Source organism: Pygoscelis adeliae, unplaced genomic scaffold (assembly GCF_000699105.1).
Source record: "Pygoscelis adeliae isolate BGI_AS28 unplaced genomic scaffold, ASM69910v1 Scaffold79, whole genome shotgun sequence".
NCBI lineage: Eukaryota > Metazoa > Chordata > Aves > Sphenisciformes > Spheniscidae > Pygoscelis > Pygoscelis adeliae.
Window position 1 is genome coordinate 3,868,570 of NW_008825532.1, and position 21,198 is coordinate 3,889,767.

Sequence of the window (21,198 nt, forward strand, 5' to 3'; positions counted from 1 at the left end):
GCTGCCTGCAGGCTGGTGGCGGTCCCGAAGGGAACAAAAGGTGCAAAAGCACCTTTCCTGCCTGGCTTTGGCCATGACACCCCTAAGCTGATGGATGCGTTAAAACATCCGTCTTCCTGCCGTGGTTCTTCCTCTGCGAAGTGCTGCAGTGCAAGGGGCGATGCTGCATGCCGCTCCATGGAGATCTTCCCCTGACTCCAGGAGGTACCGTGCGTCCATGTACCAAAAGCACCTCGCTCCCGTGAAACCGGAGGTCGGAGGCTGAGCCCTGATCCCCCAGAAATGCGGGGCCCATTGCAATCACAGTCCTGTGCCATGGGGTGCAGGCTGGGGGAACTTCTGTGCGGAGCACTGTAATCCTGCTCTGCTGGAATCACCAGAGGACAAGGACAGGGGAACAAGTGACCCTGGCTACCTGCTGGGTGACCAGCTCCCACCTTCACTTCCAGAGATTTTTTCAAAGCTTGGCCTGATGCTTTCCAGTTTGTCAACAGCTTTCTGTTTAATGACAACTGTTTTCTCACCCAGACTTTCAGAGTGGAACCTAAAACCCGCTTTATCTGATAAATGGCTTGTAAACTCCTCCCTGTGGTTTGGCCTGTGGGGTCCGTGACAATGCGGAATAGTTTGTTGTTCCCTGTGGCTGGGACTGGAGTGTAAATCCCCAGTGTTGGCTGGGGAAACCAGGCACTTGCTGCCTTCATCAGCCGCCTGGAGTGCTTCCAGAGGCCTGGCATGTTCTCCAGGGTCTGCCTGTCCCCAGTGAACTGCAAGGCAACAGTCCGAAAGTAATCCAGTGCATGTAACAAGGAGCATATGATGTAAATTCAGTAAAACAGAACCTTCCAGAATTAATAAATTCAGGGGATGCAGGAAGGTATCAGAGTATAACAACAATGGAGAATTTTTTCCCCACTTCTCAGCAGAGATTCTGTGGGGTTTTTGTGTTCATTTTGCAGACTTGGTGTAGTAGCATAGTTGTTCATTGTCACTTGTATTATCATTAGGAAAGGGCTCCCAGTGAGGACAGGCTCAACACATGATAAGCTGTGCAGTGTGGATGAATCTGTAGCATGTGCAGGAGGGGCAAGTGGGCTTGCTCTCCTTATAGCGGGTCCGTAGGTACAGCCAAAGAGAACTGGGTGCAGAGCAGATTAACTTAATATTTTTGTTTTCGACTTACCTAACACCTGAGCATTGTTCAGGTGTCTAATGCTCACTGCAACGTGAATTTAAGTAGAGGCAGGCTTTAATCCTGGCATGCACGGAGGCCAAAGAATAGGATATGTCCCCTGCAGAGAAATGCTCCACCTCACCTCCTTGTGCAGGGAGCCTCGAGCATTGAAGGCAGCTGGTCTGGGCAACACCTGGTCCAGCACCCTTTGGTGAAGGAGAAGAGGCCTTGGCCACCTCAGCTCCGAGTGCTCTGTCAAGGGGCTGTGCAAGGCTGTGGCAAGGAAGGTGCAGCCACAGGAGCTGTAAGCCTGCAAGTACTGACTCTCTGCAAATCAGGCCGTGCCAGCAGTGATGCTCTTGGGGTTGAGCAGGATAGGACACAGATGGTGTCTGCTTTCATGAGCTGGAGGAACTTTGCTCTCGCATTGCTTGCTGAACACAAACGACATTTCTCCCCAGGGTTCTTCTGCACATCGTGTCCAAGTGCCACGAAGAAGGTCTAGACCACTACTTGCGCTCCTTTATAAAGGTCAGTCATGACACACTGCTTTGCAAAACTCCCTGCTGGGAGCAGGCACACTGCTGACGCTGTTCCTCTTGCCTCAGTACGTCTTTCGAGCTGAGAAACCCAGTGTCACACAGGCGAAGATGACCCATGAAATCCTGGTCCTTTCCATGGCCACAATCCTGAAGCAGTCGGCAGATTTTCTAGCCATCAATAAGCTACTCAAGGTGAAGTATTGGCAGTACTTGGCTGCCGAGGGTAGAAAACGGGGTCTCGTATAAAGCTCAACACTTTCACCCACCCAAACCCACCACAGGAGCAAAGCTACCAGGGCAGCTCCTCGCTTCCACGTCCTTGAGGTTCTCCCCTTAAAACAGAGATGAATTCTTGCAGGGAACCTGGCTGTGTTAAGGCTCATGGCAGGACACAGCAAAGGGCTTTTCATTTTGCCAGTTTTGTCCATTTTCTTCAAGCCACACATGAGGGGTGACTCATGGGAGGCAGACTGAGTCTCTGCCTCTCTGGGCCTTTGCAGGGCTTGCACCCCAAACTCTGCTGGCTCCTTGGAGGGTGCACTGGGATGCAGGGGGGATGGAGCTCTTCCCACCCCAAGACTAGCAGGACTCCTCCGGGTAGCAAAGGCACAGATGCCAAGTGTAGCCGTGCTTACAAAATGCCATTTGAATGTAAGCTCTCCCTCCCACACTGCTGCTTCCCCACATAGTCAAACATGTTCGATCCTACTGAGAAAAATAATAGTATTCTTTGTTCATTCTAGTACTCGTGGTTTTTCTTTGAAGCACTGGCGAAGTCGATGGCAATGTACTTACTGGAAGAAAACAAAATCAAGGTAAAAGTAAATTTGTTTGATGCTGCATTACAGAGCCATCACAAACAAACTCTCCTCCAAAAGTTTTTCTGAAACACTATATAACTCTTTATTTCAAAAAACCCTGACAAGCCGAACAGCTAGCTAGATCTTTCCTTTTTTCTCCACTTTACTTTTCCCGTCTTCCTCTTTTCACTCTCAATTGTAATTTAAAAATTCTGGATCTCCTTATACCTCATGCAGCCTCCTTTTCTGTTACCAGCTACTGTGATTTCAGCCAGTGCTTTCTTTGTGCCAATGTTTTATTAGGAAACAACATAAACAAATACTAAAGGGAACTTGTGCCTGCACTTGGTTCTCCCCAGCTGCTCGCTTGCAGGACTGAGTGTATGACATGCTTTTGGTTTCAGCTGCCCAGAGGCCAGCGGTTCCCTGACTCCTACCAGCACGCCCTGCATTCGTTGCTGCTCGCCATCATTCCTCATGTGACCATTCGCTATAATGAAATCCCTGAAGAGTCCAGGAATGTCAACTTTAGCTTGGCTAACTTCCTGAAGGTCAGCAGTTTCTTTCTTTCTCCCAGGCTTTTATCAGGAAAAAAAAAAAAACAATTAGAAATAAGCAGCAAGCAAACAAATGTGTTTGTACTTTATCATCTCTTTGGTTTCTTCAATGATTAAAACTCTGGAGGGGATAAGCTTTCCTAGGAAGGAAACCTTCTCTTTGCAAGGGAGAGACTATGATACTCTATATGTTATCTAGGGTTTTCAGTCATGCCTAGCAACTGTTCAGAACCTAAGAGGCAATACATGTGCTCTCATTTTAAATATTTCTATTGTCCACTGGAGACTTAAGTGAGGCCATCCAAATAATTTCAGAGAAACAGGATCAAGTACTTTTTGGAAAGTCAGCAGCAGCCTAGAGGATCAAACCTGGCTGCTGGCAGGATGGTAGTATGGAGATGATTTAGGATGATTGCTTCTATTTTTAATGATTGGTCACGTGTTGCTATTTTTCTCTCCAGCGTTGTTTGACCTTTATGGACAGAGGATTTGTTTTTAACCTGATAAATGATTACATTTCTGGATTCAGCCCTAAAGACCCTAAGGTAAGCAGTATGTTTCTTGAAAGGTGGTTTGCAGTTGTACATATCTATGTCAGTCAAAGCTCTGTAGTGATTATTTTATACGACTCTTGGAGGCCTTTTAGACACTGTTCCTGCAGAGTCTTCTGGAGGCGGAAGTCTTCTGAAGGTCTTCTCTTTGTCTGGCCCGAGAGCCTGTATGCAGCTAAGCTTTAGACAATGTAAAGAGTCAGAACTAAAGGAGACATCAGTTAATAGTCTGGATGAAAAAGGTAAAGAAGTCGAAGTGACAGCCACATGCACTGACACTTAGGGGGAACAACACAAAAATTTGCCAATTATTACTGAGTTAACAAATAATAAATGTTATTTAGATTCCCAATCCCTGTGCAACAAACACATTGAACTGGAAGCAAATGGGTCAAACTGAAAACATAGTTTGTGTTTGTCTTTTTTTTTTCCTCAGCTGCTGGTTGAATACAAGTTTGAATTTCTTCAAAACATTTGCAATCATGAGCACTACATTCCTCTGAACTTACCAATGACCTTTTCCAAACCCAAGCTGCAAAGAGTTCAAGGTATGGCCTTTCTCAAGAGACTGGCTAGACAGCTATAATTTATTAGTCTTGATGGCTTCTGACTAGATGGAATTTGGTTTGGTGTCAAGGAAATTTATGTCCTGGTTAGCCTGATTTACATTAACCTCAGGAAAAGATGCTGTTCTGGCAGGTTTACATCATTTTGCTCCAGAATGGCATGCAATCAGTCTTTTCAGTATTTCCTCTATCTAAGTTTGCATGGGACTAAAATATCCGAAAGAAACTGCCCCTATTTCAGTAAATACACAACTTGTGCAAGTGTAATCCTTTGTTCCCAAGTGTCAGCATCCCCTGAGAAGTAGGGTGTCTCATCGGTCGGTGCTGTAGAGAATGGAGATACAGGAGAACAGATTGAATTCACTGCTCCGCTGCCAGGTCTCTTTGTGGCCACAAGAAGGTGATTTAGGTTACCTTCTGCTTTCAGTTTGAACAAGAGTATAGTGGTGCACAGTGCATTCAAGCTACTACTCAAATCTGAGCTGAAGGCAGCCAGCAGAGAACTTGAGCCCATGCCAATCCTTAGCACATACAAAGGGCATACGTACTGTGGCACCACCACGTATCCAGGCTGCTATCACTGTCACACCATGTCCCCTTTGGTCCCGATGCTGCTCACCACAAGGCAGACGGGGACTGCAAGTCTTGCACACTGTGCAAGGGTGGCTGGCTGCAGCTGGGCTACCGATGACAGTGCAGACACACAGTGCTGAGTCCAGCAGCGTGCCTTGCCGGCCTCCTAAGATTGCTATAGACATAGTTTCATTCTCTCTGTGTCCTAATTTCTCATCTCTGCTAGATAAATACAGTAAAGATTGCCAGGTTTGGGTGCTAATAGCCTGGCAAGATAAGTACAGGAGAGGAGAGTGAGGTTTGAGATTGCCCCATGTGAAAGCCCAGTGGATTTATTCTGATGCAGGTGAGGGGATCTTTAGTTGTGCCTCAGGGTGCAGCCATACAAATCCCAAAGTGATTCCCTTTACATCCAGGTGGCAGAAGCAGCAGAAACTGTCAAGTTTCCCTTATTTTGGTATGTTTCTGACCGCTCAGAGCTTTCTGGACCAGCTGCTAATCTTACACCAGTTTGGCTACTTGCCTGGCATAGTTTAACAAAGTGCAGTACTAAAAATGGCTGAGAAAGAGGAAAAACACACAACCACAGTGCCTCCCCATTGCTTATTAGTGGCATGATAACATAAGGATGCTCTTTTTTGGTTAACATTCACCTTTGCATTTGCGATGGTTAAACTGAAAAGCTGTAAGAGCAGCTCATCTTTCCTCCTCTGTTTTACTGTGACTAGGACCTACCAGTTGAGGTTTTATTTTTAAGACTTATTTTAAAACAGTGGTAGCAATTGTCATTCACACACATCTCTTCACAGTACAGCAGCCTATCCTCAGGTAGCAGAATTGCCTTTGCAGTGGTGCCTGTGCTGTGCCTGCCATGGTAGAGACACGTACTGATGCATCTCCATTGCAAACTTGTCTGGTTTTGTGGACAGACCTGTGATTACAGGGGACAGCGGGCTCAGAAATGGGGAGGTATGATGAGCACATCACCAAGGAGATATCCTGCTGGCCTGCCTCACTTCTTTATCAGCTTACTTGAATGAAGAGAGGGGATGTGCCCAGCCCCCTACTACTCTGCTTCTGGAAAAAGAAGGAATAGCCCCCAGGAAGGTGGATAAAGAGGGCTTCTGCAGCAGAAGCTGGTACAGACGGGCCTGCAGGCAGAGCACATCCCTGTGACCACATCCTGTTGAGTTGAGCGTTGCATCTTGGAGCAGTTTCTCTGAAACGTCTCAACTAATAAGGCTGGTTGCTGGTCTGCGTCCCTGCTGCCTCACCTGGGGGACATGTGTTCCTCATCAGCCAGAGCAAACCCCCAAGCCTGTCCTCACAGCCAGCAGCACAGAATTGTTTTTGCAATCTTGTGATAGCAAAGAACCCAAGAGATTGACGGAAGCTGGGAGTTAAGCGATAGCCTTACAAATAATATTAAAACATGACATACTGTCCCGTTTCTCCAAGATTTAAAGCATTACTTATTCCTGTTTATTTTTGCTGTCTTTTTATTTGTCCCTTTTTCTTTTTACACATGAATTAGATTTTTTTTCATTTGCTGTGGAACGGTTCACTTCAGTAGGTAGGTCCAACTGGGATCACTGAATCCTCTAATGTCAAATTAAATATGCAGCTTCCAGTCGATTAGCTTGCATCCAACTAATGAAATAACCATGATGTGTGACACTTAGGCATTAGCTAACATGACTAACAATGAAAGCTAGATAATGCTCCAGATTGCTTTCTCTTTCCTCTGAATCAGACTTTCACAGACCGGTAAATGCTACTTATGAATCAACGAACTTAAAAATATCTTTTGCAGCCACAGAGCTGTTGGAACCCTTTGGCTGGGATTTTCAAAGCTGTGTGTACACACCCTGCCTTACCACAGAAAAACTTTCACACCTGTGGGAATTAAAAAAAAAAAAGTCTGAGCTGAGCACACAGCATTTGTACCCTTTGGGGGAAGAACACACAGCTTTGGGGTTATCCCTCTGGGAGGCTTAGTGCCAAAATGCAACAGTCAAACAGTGCCTGTCATGGCTCTGATTAGGCATATGGGTTGCCTGACAGAGATAACGGTGTCAGGGCAAAGTTATTCGTAGCAGCCCAAGTGCACACGCACCCTGCACTGAAATCTGTGTCTCTGTCACTTCTCTGCTGCATTATCCAGGCAAGTCAAGTGAAAATGCCTTACCCTTGTAGCGGCTGCTCCTTTGATCACAGTATATAGCCTGAATCTATGTGAGATGCAGGGTACAAGTTAACCAAGGTGATTAGGTACTGAGCTGCCTTTCTGCTGGCAGTCAGTGCAGCTTTTAAGGAGCTGTGTTCAATATCTGCTGGGGGCAAGCTAAGGGAGTCTCACAGTTTCTGGCAAGCAGCTTCCTGGAACCCTGCCCTGGCTCCCCGGTCCTTGCAGCAGGGCTGGAAAGGCCAGCTGTGTAAACTGCTGGAGGATGCAGTAGCGGTCACTTGGCAGCATGTCCTTGTTTGCATCCCTCATCCCAGCAGGAGTATTTGCCTTTTCTCTGCTCTCTGACCTGACAAGAAGGAATGCAGATTTCACGGAGGATGTGGAACAAGCTGCAGAGACAGCACTGCTAGGGCTGGGCGACTGTGATAAACGCGCTGTCTCCCCTGCCCACTACCACCCTCACATCTGCTTCGTGGAGGCTGGCACCTCCGCTGCCTAGGTAGTCTGGGGATTTACAGGATAACCCCCAGACAGGAGCAAAGCAGCCCCGAGGCAGTAAGTCGCGCTGTCTTTCCCTGTTTCATCCATCTCTGACTTTATAAATTACTCTTTGGAGCACTAAGCTTTGTAAAGCATCACACTGCAGAAATCCTTCTTATAGCTGCTTCTGAAACGGTGAGGGCTGAAATTAATGATTAGCCTGAACTGGAAGATGCCAAGTTCTTTGATATGACTTAACTCGGTGGTGGAGAAAACTGTAGTCAGTTCAGGCTTTATTGAAAGATCAGTGCACTGTAGGAGAGAGAGCGATGAACCATACTTGTGGACTGTTGTGGCTTACATGACCATTATGTCTTGCTCTGAGCAGATCCTCGGAACAGTTCCCTTAACCATTGCCTTGCTGTTTCTTTCAGATGTAAATCTTGAATACAGTTTAACTGATGAGTATTGCAGGCATCATTTCCTGGTGGGGATGCTTCTCAGAGAAGCCTCTGTTGCCTTGCAGGACAACTACGATATCAGATATACAGCCATCTCAGTCTTAAAAAATCTCTTGATAAAGCATGCCTTCGACAACAGATACCAGCACAAGGTCAGGCATATTTTGTTGGCTTTTAAATGTAATGTTCTTGAATTTTATGAAAAAACACACATCAGAGTTTTAGATCTTGCATGGTGCTCCAAGGGTGTTCTCATTACTTTTTAGGGAACTGTTGTAAGTAACTGATAGTTATGGCATAACAGTAATAGCTCTGAGAAATGATCTAGGAACACAAACAATGCAGTCAGATAACTGCAGCGCTCTTCATGCTGAGTATTTAGATAATAAAGCCCTGAGCCATTAAGGAACTTGAGAGTGTCATTAGCCAAGAGGCTATTCAACAAAATTAAGCAATGTCGATGTTCTGGTCTTGGGCTTAAATTAATATCCTGCATTAAATACTATCATTAGGAAACAGGACTGATCTCTGTTACAAGTCAACTGCATGTTTTACTAATTAGTGAATCAGGGGAGAGGATCTGTGGATTCTCATGAGATGCTGGATTTCCACTGGGTAGCTTTCGGCTTTCTTCGGTCAGAGGCTCAGCGTGTGGTATTGCTGAAAGAGCTTGGAGATGGGCTTGTTTTCTTTCTTGATGCAGCTCCCTGCTGACCCATATGTCCTTGAAAGTGCCCAGCTACCTGTGCAGACACTACCTGGCTTTGCTCTAGGCTGAAAACATGCCTCTGTTTAGAGTTTAGCTCCTCAAATTGGTCTTAGTGTGCTGCATTCCTGAGTTTTATCTGGGAATGTGGATAGCCTCCTGGGCGTGAAGGGTGGGAGAAGTGACCCAAATGTGCCTGGGGCTCCTGCACTCTGCATGGACCCAGAGCCAGCTCCTCTCCTCTCCCTTCTCTGCCTGTTTGGAAGGGCTGAGCGGGAAGTGGGCTTGCTTTTCTCTGCAGTGGGGATACCCGATGACTTGCACAGCCTGGAAACAAAACTGCAGCCCATGGTAGTTGGCAAGACTTGATATTTCAGGAGAGATTTGCCAGCTCTCTGCCAAGACTGGGTCAGAGGCAGCCTGTTTCTGCTCTTCCTGGTGCCTGAAAACTCTCACACTAATTCAGGAGCTGTTTGCCCCCTCAGCGTGAAGCACAATCCCTGCCTCCTCAAAAACACCACCTGTCCTAAAATTGTCCCGCTGGATTTTTGTCCATGTGTTGTGCTCCAGGCTGCATGACCAGGAAACTGCCTGGAGCCAGGGCAGGATGCTCAGCTGGTGTCCCAAGACACCAGAGCAAAAAACCACGTCACGGGCAGGACAGGCTGAGCGTGGCAGGGTCTGTTGCTGCGGTCTCGCCTTCAGCCAAGGAAACCCAGGTTCCATCAATGCTGAGAGAGGGTTTTCTCAACCCATGGGCATTTTCAAGATTTCTTTTATCTTTTGTCATACTGAATCAGAAGAAAAAATTGGATTCTTGTATTGGTCAAAATATGCCATTCAATTCGCAAGCCTTAAATTTATTTTTTATTTTAACCTTTCTGTCAAGTCCAGAATAATAAATTTTTAACAAGAAAGAATTGGATGTAAGAGCCCTGCATTTACAAAAGGTCAACCAGGCCATTTTTGATCTGTATCACTTAATCTACATTAATCTGTTCCTGCAAACTGTTTTGACTAGAAGTATTTGCTATGGAGAATTCCTGACTGGAAGCAATAGCCAGCACCAGGCAAGGAGCAAATGTTTTTGTTTCATTACTCCTGGGTGTTGCACTTGAAAATCAAGCTATGCGAGTGAAGTGCCAGTTAAAGAGTTAGGAAATCCAGGATTTAGTTTGTCACACATCCTGTATGACTGGGAATGTTATTCAGCCCCCAAAATCCCCGAGTGCACCAAGCTTGCTGCTAGAAGAGTAATACCTACCTGGCAGCTCTGGAAGTGGAGATGAGAAGCCAAACCAACCCATGTCCTCAGACACCATATACAGTGTGTAAATATATATATACATACATATGTATATGTGTTTTGGCTCAAGAGTTTCCCTTTTTTCACTCCATTGAAAGCCTAGGCTCTTACCTACATTTTTCTCCCTGTCTTTTTTCAGAACCAGCAGGCAAAAATAGCCCAGCTCTACCTACCACTGTTCGGGCTGCTCCTGGAGAACCTCCAGCGAGTGGCCAGCCGCGAGGCACTCTACTCCTGCGCAGCCACCTCCAGCCCCGTGAGTAAAGCCCAGCGATGCCTCTTTGCCCTCCTCCTCAGTCCTCCTCTCCCCAAACACCCCCTGTGCAACTTCCACTGCCTGCAGGCAGGCTCAGCTTTAGAAATAAGTGTGTTTTTCTTCTCCCCACAGCCCCATAATGTGCTTGTTTCTTTTAATTTGGCTTTTCCTGTGACTTTTTTCTGTCTGTAGCACTGGGTACAATGTCTCTGCCCTTTTGCTTGCTCTTGTTTAATGTGTTTCTTTACGGTATGCGTAGTGTCATGAGGTGAGGTAAGTCCCTCCAAGTGCAATGAGTTGCAACAGGACTCAGCCTCAGACTCCAGCAGGGAGTTCTGGGGAGTTGCCTGAATGCCTGAGGGTTGTGTGTGGTTCCCAGGCGGGCTCAGCCTTGCAGACTAGACTTGCCTCCTTGTTTGGGGCAAAACAAGAACAAAAAAAAAGACATTTGAGAAAAACAATTCAAAATTTCAACTCAAATGATGAAAAACAAAAGGGAAAAAACTGCTATGACTTACTTCAATATGTTCTGCTATTCTTTGTACTCCTCCCCAAGTCATTTGTCTCCTTGTTATGGAAGTAAGGAAATAGATTTTCTTTTTTTCATCTGTGTTTTAAAAGCTGCTCTAATTTGCCTTTTTTTATTTCATTATTCTCTTCTATAAGAGAATAGGTGTTATCTTCCATTGGTCACAAAAAACCTTATATTGTTTTACAGGCATCCAGGGATGAATTCGTGTGCAGTTTTGCACCCCCCTCAAATAGATCCAGCCTGATTGCAGACAAAGATCCAGGTAAATTAATTTTTCTAAACTTTAACTTTCCCATTTATTTTGAACGTAACTACTACCAGCCCCAAGAACCCCAAACCCGTTACCCAAAACCTGAAATAGTCTTCTGTCAAAAGACCTCTCAGAGTTCGTATGCTTTTCCCTGGACGTGGTGTCACCCCAGCTGTCCTTTCCAGATTAATCAGCTTTCGACATGGGGCCTTGGCAAGCCCCGTCTGTGCTGTCTGAATCACATTCTCCACTCACTGTCCGTGATGCGCTGAGGAGTGCTGATGCAAAGGCGTTAATTGTGGGGTTTGTTTTTTTTCAGCCTGCGGAGCAGCACTTCCAAATGGCCATGCAATAAAGCGAGAAGACTCGAAAGGATCCCTGAACTCAGAGGGGGCAACCAGTTCCCCGGATCAGAGTGAAAATGTAACTTATCTGGGGTTAGAAAGAATGGCGCTCACTGCACCAGTCTGTGGGCTGTGCTAAATAAGGGGGAGGGAAAAGGAGTTCCCTGTGGTAATGCTCTCAAAAGCCAGCTTATAAATATCTCTGCTTGGAAACAAAAAGATTCATTTTTAACAGAGGAGGTCAGACTCACCGATCTGGTATGCTTTCCCTCTACAGACATCTCTGAGCCAAAAATATAACTGTTTACAAATTATTTATTGAAGATGAAAGGCAAAACCCGTTGGGAAAATCTCTGCTCCCATGGTGCATTTATCCATACTCAGACGTGCTCCCTGTGCATGGATCTGAGCCTGGCCAGTGCCCCGTGCACAGTGCTGGGAACTGGTTTCCACACACGGCTGGGGAGGCAAAGCACCATGATGTGAGATTGCCAGTGACCGCTGACTTAAGAGAAGATGAGGTATTTGTAGGAAAATCAGCACAGGCTAATAACCACAGCCCCAAACTTGCAGAAGGTGACCACGGTCACACCACAAAGAGCTTTGACCCCACTATTCAGACAGGGTGTACTCTCCTTGTTGGCAGATTGCGTGCATGGAAATCAGGTGTTTGTGCAAACCAGCCTCTGGTTTTCCTCAAGGCAATTTCCAGATGTCTTGGGTTGGCGTGAATCATTGATGCCTCTTTAAAAACTTTGGCCCTTAAAACAACAAGGCAAAGATTATCTGGGCTCCTGCTGGCTGTGTCATGACATGCTTAGGAGAGGTGGGGCCTTTCAAGCCCTCCCACTTGAATCATGAAGCTACAAGACGCAGTACAGCCAAACACTTGACTATAAAACTGTTCATACTCAGCAAAGCTCTGAGCATATGCTTCAACGCTGCTGGTGGGATTTGCAGAAAGCGTTATTGCTTGCAGCTCAGCTCTTCCCCACAGCTAGACATCCTCTTCTGTGTCCTTGAAGGTATGTTTTTCAGAGTTGTTGAAAACAGCTTTTCTGTTAGGGAATGCAATATCCACAAAACCATGTAAAAGCAATGCCACAGGGAGGAGCACAGCTTTAATGCTGCTCTAGAGAGGTAGACACGTTGCTTATCGCCTATTCCCCTGGAGTAAGTTGTGTGCTGACTTGATAGTTTGGCATGGTCAACAGCAAAGTTCTGGCTATAGCACTGTATCTCCAACTCAAAGCAGAATTAAACATTCAGTTTAATTGTGACTCACATCCACAGCTTGTCCCAGAAAAACAACAAATAAGATCTGTGGATCACTCTCCAAACACGTGAGGCACAGCTTTAAGAGAAGCGTCCTGCTTAGAGCTTAATCATATCCATTTGTCAGAGGATACAGCTAGGGCAAGCACAGAGAATGCAAAAAAAGTTGATAAAGCTTTAGAAGTTGTGTTTCCCACCACACAATGCCCAAGCCTTTCCCACACAGATTGACTCACCTGCAGGATTTCACTTATCTTTGCCTAAGTCACAAAGTAGGAGGAAAAACAAGAGACACTTCCAAAAATCAGGGAAAAAGAAAAAAGTTCTTTTCTTAAGCTGAAATTTCCTGGTTTTTTGATAACTGACATTTTGGGTTGAAGCATACGTCTTTAACAGAAAGTTAGATTCTTGCTTTAAACTGTGACAACTAAGGAACTATTTTGTTTGACAAGAACTGACTTCAAAAATGTCCGGGAGCTTAAACACTGCAGAGAGTAGGGGAAGTGAAAGCAGGGCTGCCGTGCGTTTTGCTGGGTAAGCCGTCATTCTCTGCCCAGACATTTTTTTTCTGGACAGAGAAGCATTCGGCCACATGTCCAGGATTTCCAGACTGCTCATCACTGGATGGGCAGCAACCCCAAAGGATGAGATGTCTCCAAAGCATGGTGCTGTGAGGGTGCACATGTAGGGGGACAGGAGGAATACAGGAGTAATGCCGGCACATCTGGTCTGTGCCGGGTTTGCTGTGCCCACGCTGCATGGCTTCTGGCCACGCACTCGGCTCAGGCACAGCCCAGGCACCTGGGGCCACTGGCCTCCGCGTCACATCTGTGTCCCGTTAGATCCGCAGAAGCTCCACGAGAAGCAGTGTGTCGCACTGCAGCCGGCTGGACCAGTTTGAGATCCGGACACTCCTGATGTGCTACCTCTACATTGTGAAGATGATCTCTGAAGGTTGGTGGCTCTTGCTCACTGGGGCGCAGCCAGAAAGACAAGAGACTATCACTGGCAGTTTTGGTCTGTAAGGTCCCCTTTTAATTTTTTTTAAATCTCAGTGCACTGTTTTTTTTTCTTTCAGATACTCTTTTAGCTTACTGGAACAAATTCTCCCCCCAAGAGCTGATCAATGTCCTTGTGCTTCTGGAGTGAGTATCATGCATGAGGCTGCAATTCAAACACTGCACCTTTGTGCAGGCAGCATTGGCCAAGAAGAAGGCACGAGCGCGGTGTGCCTCGCAGGGTGCACGCAGTCCTGTGCAGCACTAGAGGTGTCTGGCCAGGTTGTAGTGAAATGCTCTTCCTCCCTCTGAGGAGAAACAGGTGTATATCGAGGGAGCATGGTGAAGTGGCGTTGCCCTGTGCTCAGTCCGGGCTGTGCAGAGGGTGTCCTACCACCCACGGGCGAGCAGGGCTCACGGCACAGCCTCCTGCCGTAACCAGCACAACCTCCGCTTTGCAGCGGTGTGGTGGAACAGATGGGTGAGGAGACAGGGATGTGCCACAGGCTTTGGAAGCTGACAGTGTGAGGTCAAGTGATTTGTAAATACAGACCCAAACCCTCATGCACAGAGGAGTGTGTCTGCAGACAAGGACAGGGTAGACTTTTAATGTTCCTGATCTGCAGAATCTGTAACAGATACATATTTTATTTTCTTTCTAGGGTGTGTTTATTTCACTTCAGATACATGGGCAAGAGAAATATTGCCAGGTACTGTATTCTTTCATCTGGGGCTGGGGTGGGGGGACTGTCCCTGTGCTCCCTGCCGCAGCCGAGGCAGGAAGGGAGTGTGCCTACACATGCCAGGCCAACTCAAGCAGGCAGGAAGCCTGCGGGGCCAGAACTCTGCTCAGCGCCATGCCGCAAGCAGAGTCCCTTCGTCTTAGCACCCTGCCCCTTCCCTCCCCTCCAGCTCCTGCATGAGACCCCCAGGCCCAGGCGCTCCTGGCTGCCCGCGCAGGTTGGCAGCATCCCCCGCAGTCGGCTGCAGGTGAGACACAAGTCACAGCTGCATCTCTGCTTCCTGAGCAGCAGCAGCAGCACTGCTGTTTCATTAGCTCTAGGGCCATCTGGTGCAGGCAAGACCAGGGTAGCCTGGCCAGTCCCACTGGGATTGTCCGGGATAAACCAGATTACTGCGTTGGAGAGAGGCCAGGTCTCCGTCCTGGTGCCTCATGTAATCCTGTAGTGATGTGGCCGCAGCTGCTCATCCAAACCCGCAGTCTTTACTTCCCCTTGCAGAGTGCACGATGCCTGGTTATCCAAGCACACAGGAGCCGACAGGAAATCCCAGACGATGCCGGCGCTCCGCAGCAGAGCTGGGGGGATGCAGGTGCGGCTCCAGCATCTGGGCAGCTTGGAGACCTCCTTCACGCTCAACCACAGTATGTACAGCAGAGCGAGATGGGACTGTGGAGTATTAGCCTACTGAAAACTGCATGTAGCCATTTTCCACTTGCTGCTTGTTACTTCAGGATATTCAAACTCCACAGAATTACAGTGGTCACCGCTCCTCCCTGCAACATTCCTAGATTGGTGGAGGTGGCATTTAAGCCAGCCCCTTAAAAATCACCCCTGGGACTTCTGTGGCTTTTTCCTCTCGCCTGTCTCAGCTCAACTCCTTGGCTGAGCGTGTGTGCAGACAACGCCTTGGTTTGGGTAGTGAGCAGGGCAAGCAGGAGAGCTGCCCTGCGCAGAGACCTGGGCCGGGATCTGCCCTAAGCCTCTCCACGTGGGTGAGTTTTGCCCCATTGAAGCACCTTGCCATTTCCCCTCTGCGGATACAACTTGGACACCTCGTTCTCTGTCTGGCTTTAAAGACAGTGAGATTAAGGGGAAATAACTGAGGTTGGTTTTCTCGGTTGGCATCAGGCTGAGGCAGCTTCTATGAATGGAGCTGGCAAATTCAGCATCTTGCTATTCTTACGTCATTTCCCAACCCAGTGAAGTGCAAGGGGAGAACTTTATCTATATCAGCATTTAGATCCTGTGAGAGCTGGAGTGTTGAACACTGTTTCCTCCCGATTTGCTTTCTGTCCACAGATGCAGGCACCTCAGAAGCAGATATTGTGCACCAGGCGTTACTGGAGGGCAATATTGCCACCGAAGTGTGCCTGACAGTCCTGGACACCATCTCTTTTTTCACTCAGAGTTTCAAGGTCAGCATTGAAATCAAAAGTATTGTAGAAAAGTGTGCTGTATTTCTGTATGCGTGTTGATTTTGGTGATCCATTCTCCTAGAGTGGCAGATTATGGAAGGCTTTACAAAAGCAAATAATTTGCAGCTTGTTTATTTTCCAAAATGCTGTGTTTCACGAGGTCTCAGAGTAATTATGCACTTATGCAATCTTGCAATTTCTTCAAAATGGCAAGACCAGATAAAATTACGTGGACATTATACCATGGGTGTAGGCATTACAAAAATAGAATAAGAGGAAATGTACATCATACAGACAGGAGGGACTAGAGGAAAGGGAAATGAAGGTCTAGCATTCTTAGAACAGTCACTGTTTTCTACCATAAATTGCCTAGAAGCGAGGCCCAGATGTCTTTGAATCGCTGTACATTAATGTCTCTGGGGCTGAGGCATTCCAGCTGTGGTTACCAGTTCAGATAGGACCAGTACCACTGGTAGAAGTCTTCTCCTCCATATAGTGATTCACACTTCCAGCAGTCATTGCCATCTACAAGAATCAAAGCCTCTGTGGTGAAGTGAACCCCAGGCTGGCAGCAAAATACTGAAATACTCTTCCAGAAAAGCTCTTCCTCAAAGTGTGGTTGGAGGAATCCTGCTCATAGCAATGTGTCTTGCATAATGTCACAGCAACAACTCCGGATTTTAGAGTAAGCACAATTAAGATTTCCTTTTTAGAAGTATCGAACAACATGAAGAGAAAGGTCATCATATCCTCTGCTTCATATCCTTTACTCTTTTTTGTTACAGAGCAAAAAAGCCATCCGGGTGCATATGTTAAATTACTCCTTAGGAGTTTGTCAACAGCAGAATGATTTCGATGCAAGAGTTAAAACTTGCTTGACTTTCTCAGTTGCCTCTTTTTGAATATGGCTGAACCACAAAACAATGTGATTTTCAAACCACAGGATAGACTGGATTCCCTTCCGCTTTAATGGACTTCTGCTTTGCTTTTATGGTCATACAGTGTTACCGCACAGAAGTGTGCTCTGTACTACAGTAAAAGTGCTGATGCTGTTCTTACTGACAGAGTAAATGAGTTCAGTTAAAAAGTATGGATCCTAAACTTACCCTGCGACAAGATATGTATGGGATGTCAAAAGACAAAGCTGAGCCAGCCCAAGGATTGCTTGGGCTGGCAATGAGATAGGGACTATTGATCTCCTATCAATATGGGACATCCACATCCTTGCTGGGTGGCCATGATGCACCAGGCTTCCTGCACAGCAGCTGCAAGGATGACAGCAGGCACAGGCAAGATAACTCTGACACCAACCTGTATTAATCGTCTCCAAGTAATTCCGTTTTGCCATATCTCCAGAAGGTGCAAACTGTCAAAACTTTGCAGGAGACAAGGGAAGTATACTGACTTACTGCAGCTACGAATCTGTCCAGTGAAAAGATGATAGTCTTTTTTTTTTTCCCCCCCTCTCTCTCTCTTTTGGGCTGCAAATGAAACACTTGTCAAGACAAATAAAAAGAAGTGGTAAAAACAGTGTGGTAGTTGTGTTGGTAACAGCCTGTTTTATTTAAAATAACTCTGGGTGACTGGTGAAAGTTGTACAGATTATTGAGCTAGGTTTGGATTTAGTGATGCAAAAGTAATAAAATATTTTTGTTTTTTTCTCTGCTATAAAAATAGCCTCTGACCAACTAGTGTAAGTTTGTGCTGGTTGTCACATTTATTGGTTATATTTTTACTGAAGGCCCTGCTCCTTATCTGGCTTAAGAATTGATGTGATTAGTTATGCAAAATTATCTCTGTCATTTCCAGCTTCAGGCACAACACCTCTGCAAAATAAATTCTCTCGTTGCTTTCCAGACCCAGCTTTTAAGCAACGATGGCCACAATCCACTCATGAAGAAGGTTTTTGATATTCATCTAGCTTTTCTCAAAAATGGGCAGTCAGAAGCAGCTCTTAAGCACGTGTTCGCCTCTCTGAGAGCTTTCATTAGCAAGGTATGTAATACATGACTCTAAAGGTGCAGGAGAATTTATATAGGCATGACAGAAGAGACCAGTATGCTTAAACTGCTTTTAAACTGATATTTTGTGCTGTCTGGAGATGTGTTTTAGAAAACAACTTCTTCACTGATTTAAAAACCAGCCCAGGTTAAGTTATCTATTTCAACAATTATTTATTATTTGTTGGATATCAGGAAACAAAAGGAGAAATCGTGAGGAATTCCCTATCTTGCCTTGGTCACAAAACTTCTGTTAAAGATTAGTATCTGTTCGACCAAAAGCTGGTGCTTCTTCAATCTTTGCCCCAAACTGTCAATATTGCTGACAATGCTTGAATAATACTTGTACTGACAAGCTGCTCCTCTCCGACTGCGTTTGAAAGAGGATAGTGCTTGCTGAACCTCTTTCTACACTTTTCTGAACCCTGGTATGCAGTGAGGCTGTTTAATCCCCTGAGCTCAAGCAGCATCAAAGCCACAGCTAACCACATAAGAGCAGTGACTGATGCTATTGCTGACATTTCCCTTCGTGCTTGTCAAAACCTGCCGCTTTTCATAAGTACATGTTCAAGACCAGATGTACATGCAAACTCCATTCCTTCCAAGCTGCACAGTTATCATAAATTCAAAATGAATTAAAACCTCTCAAATCACGTGAATGCATCGCTTCATTAATGAGGGAAATCCATGTGGTGTGAGATTGCAGCCAGGCAGACCATGGTATGTGAATGATATGCAGCAAAGTGTGACTTCCAAAGGAGGTCTTGTACTAGTTGCCGAGCAAAGTTTGATCAAAGAAAGAGACTGCTAAACTGTTTTTCAGAGGTGGAAAATGTCTGTGCTATGTACGTTTTACTATAAACCCACAGCAAAGCTAAGAGCTAGTATGAGTATGTCTAGGGCTGAATTTTGGTTGTCCTAAGCAAACACGTGAGAAGCAGAAAATGCAGAATTCTTGCTAGCTACCTGCCTGGCTCCAGACAGCGTGGTCTCCTATGAGGTGTTTTCCCATGGCGCTTCTTAAAGCCTGCTAGATTGGCAATTGGCATTGGCAGGAATCACTCAGTTTTTCTACAGGGCCCAACACATGTTTATTGCTCTACCTTTCTTTTGAGTTTTCTGCTTGCCTGTGATCTGCTTAGCCTTGAGATCCATCCTGCTGCAGATCTGCACACACCCCACTCAGACACAGTCTCTCTGCACATCTCTTCCCCTTACTAGGCGAAAGTTTGTTTAGCCAGAAATATTTGTTTTGTGCCTATAGCAAATAAAAGACTTTCCTTGCCTCCCTGGCAAATTTTCTGTGGTTGTTTAAATGCGAAGCCAAACCTGCACACCTGCTCAATTTGATCTCGCCATCAGCCTTCAAAACCTGGAGGCCTTCAGGGGTTCCACGCTCGCTTTCCAAAATGCTGATTACAGCAACACAGGCTGTGTTCTTGGCTGCTGCAAGGACGGGCAGTGGGGTCGTTTTCTTGGATTATGCCAGCCTGAATCCACGCTGAATTTGGCATCATGGGTCTTCAAAGATATGAAAGATTGATTTCAGTTAATTTCTCACATTTCCCCTATGACAGGACACAGTGTTGCTTCTGTAAAAGCAAGATATCAGCCCAGCAGATGGTATCTATAAGGAAGTGTTTTCTTTGCCAACTCCATAACCACATGAGTCCCAAACTTCCTTTTAAGCCCTCTGAAGGGCTTTTCTAAGGCCCAAAGTGACAATAAAGTAGCCGGGGGGGGGTCACTGCATTTCATGACAAGTGCAAGGATGGCATGTTTTCCTGGAAGTTTGTTTTGTAATACGAAAGCTGCACTGCTTTGTTTTGGGTTGTGTATCGCTGTAGCTAAAAATTAGTGTTAACTTCAAGAAAACCAAAAGTGAGTTATACCTTTGATGCAGCTAGAATGGACAATTTGTCATTTTTATGGCCTTCTGTAGCTAATAATTACAATCAAAAGAATCCCCCTCTTATCTACGGTGACAGCAAATGGTTGCTGGAGGGGAAAAAACTCCTGAGACTTATTCTGCATCCCAAAATAGCTTGCTTTCTGCATTGAATCTGGTTCCTTGATAGGCAAAAAAAAAAAAAGAAACCTCACAAGAAGGCAAAGAACAAACAAGTTCTATAATTGTTTGCATGTTTGGTTTTGGTTTTAGAATGAGTCCTGCTTGCATGCATGTTTTCTGGGAATTTGGGAAGAAAGCTGTCTCTGTTTTACTGGCTGGGAAGAAGCAACAAAAGCTAGATTGCTCTTGCTTTATACTCTAGGTTTTCTTAACAACTAAATCCTTTTTTTCAGAGCAACACTTACAGATAAATACATATATACATGCTTGGGAATGGTCTTGAAATTAAAGGTTACGAAGGAAAACATGTACAGGGGAGAGGGGGCTGAGATAATTTGCCCTGCATTGAAGAGCAGTTCAGACACGTGGATCTGAGTGTGGTGGAAACCCCGTGTAGCTGCCCGCTCCGTGCGTGCCTGTCCCTCGGTGCGTTGACACTAGCAGGGCACGTTAGAGGCATCACAAATCCAGGCCCTGAAGGACTAGGGCAGCAGAGCCTTGCTCCTTTCCTGCAACAGCCAGTTTGGGAAGCTTTTCCCTGTCTGTTAGCAATTCCCCCTGACCGTGTCAAGCTGTGCTTTCTCCCCCCCATTAGTGCTCTCGGGATGCAGCATCGTTACAGCCTCCCAGGCAGTTGCGAAGGGCACTTGGCATGTCCTGCCTGCTGCTGTGGCTGCCCTGCCCTCACGTCCCTTTTGTGCCAAGGCCTCTCTGGGAGCTGCTCACTGTGTTGACTCCTGCTCTGGCCCTTCGTATTAGGGCTGGATCAGAAATGTGCTCCTCCAGTGCACACAGAGTCATTGCCGCATGCGCTGTTTTGCAGCTCTTCCCAGCTCGTGTTCTCCTGCCAGCTGGAGAGCCGCAGGCAGCACCTGGCCAGATCTCCAGCAGGCATACCCCCTTCGGTCTGCTGCCCCGAACCTGCCACCAGCAGCAATTGCATCTGCTTGGGCTTGGTGTCCAGAAGGAGCTGTGCAGGGATGCAAGTTCCCTATCAACAGGGCACAGGTTTTCCTCCAGAGCTGGTGCAGCGTGGAGAGGAGCACACAGGGAGGGATCTTGGGCTTCTTCTGCAGCAGATTCCCAGGCAAAGTTTTTCTCCCTAACATTGGGTTAGAAATGTCTGAAAAGCCTCTGCAGGCAAGCAGTGGTCCCTGCTGAGAGCAAGTGCCAGCCGTGTCTTCTTGGGTGCCTGTGTGCTGCCTGTGCATGCCTAATCCCACATCACTGTGGCCAGCTCTGGGCTAAACCCAGTTCGGAGCGTGACCCCATCTGGCTATGGGAGAAGGATTGCATTACAACAGGCAGCAATTACTTAAAAGCTCCCTTTCCCAAGCGCACACATGATCCTCTTGGGCCTGTGTTACTATGATGTTTATTTGCTTCTTTTCTTTCTCCCATTTTTTTTCT

General features: G+C 46.3%; 1 protein-coding gene across 1 annotated transcript in view; it reads left to right on the forward strand.

Annotated features, from left to right (window-relative positions):
* The window catches only part of DOCK11 (dedicator of cytokinesis 11), a 90,329-nt gene that overhangs the window by 50,690 nt on the left and 18,441 nt on the right, over positions 1–21,198 (forward strand). The window contains exons 27-42 of the mRNA XM_009331757.1: positions 1,636–1,705; positions 1,783–1,908; positions 2,460–2,531; positions 2,921–3,067; positions 3,535–3,618; positions 4,061–4,172; positions 7,866–8,044; positions 10,044–10,160; positions 10,879–10,954; positions 11,262–11,365; positions 13,404–13,515; positions 13,640–13,706; positions 14,222–14,269; positions 14,801–14,943; positions 15,602–15,717; positions 17,575–17,712. Coding sequence (XP_009330032.1) covers positions 1,636–1,705; positions 1,783–1,908; positions 2,460–2,531; positions 2,921–3,067; positions 3,535–3,618; positions 4,061–4,172; positions 7,866–8,044; positions 10,044–10,160; positions 10,879–10,954; positions 11,262–11,365; positions 13,404–13,515; positions 13,640–13,706; positions 14,222–14,269; positions 14,801–14,943; positions 15,602–15,717; positions 17,575–17,712 — 1,711 coding nt within the window. The remainder of the gene's footprint in view (positions 1–1,635; positions 1,706–1,782; positions 1,909–2,459; positions 2,532–2,920; positions 3,068–3,534; positions 3,619–4,060; positions 4,173–7,865; positions 8,045–10,043; positions 10,161–10,878; positions 10,955–11,261; positions 11,366–13,403; positions 13,516–13,639; positions 13,707–14,221; positions 14,270–14,800; positions 14,944–15,601; positions 15,718–17,574; positions 17,713–21,198) is intronic.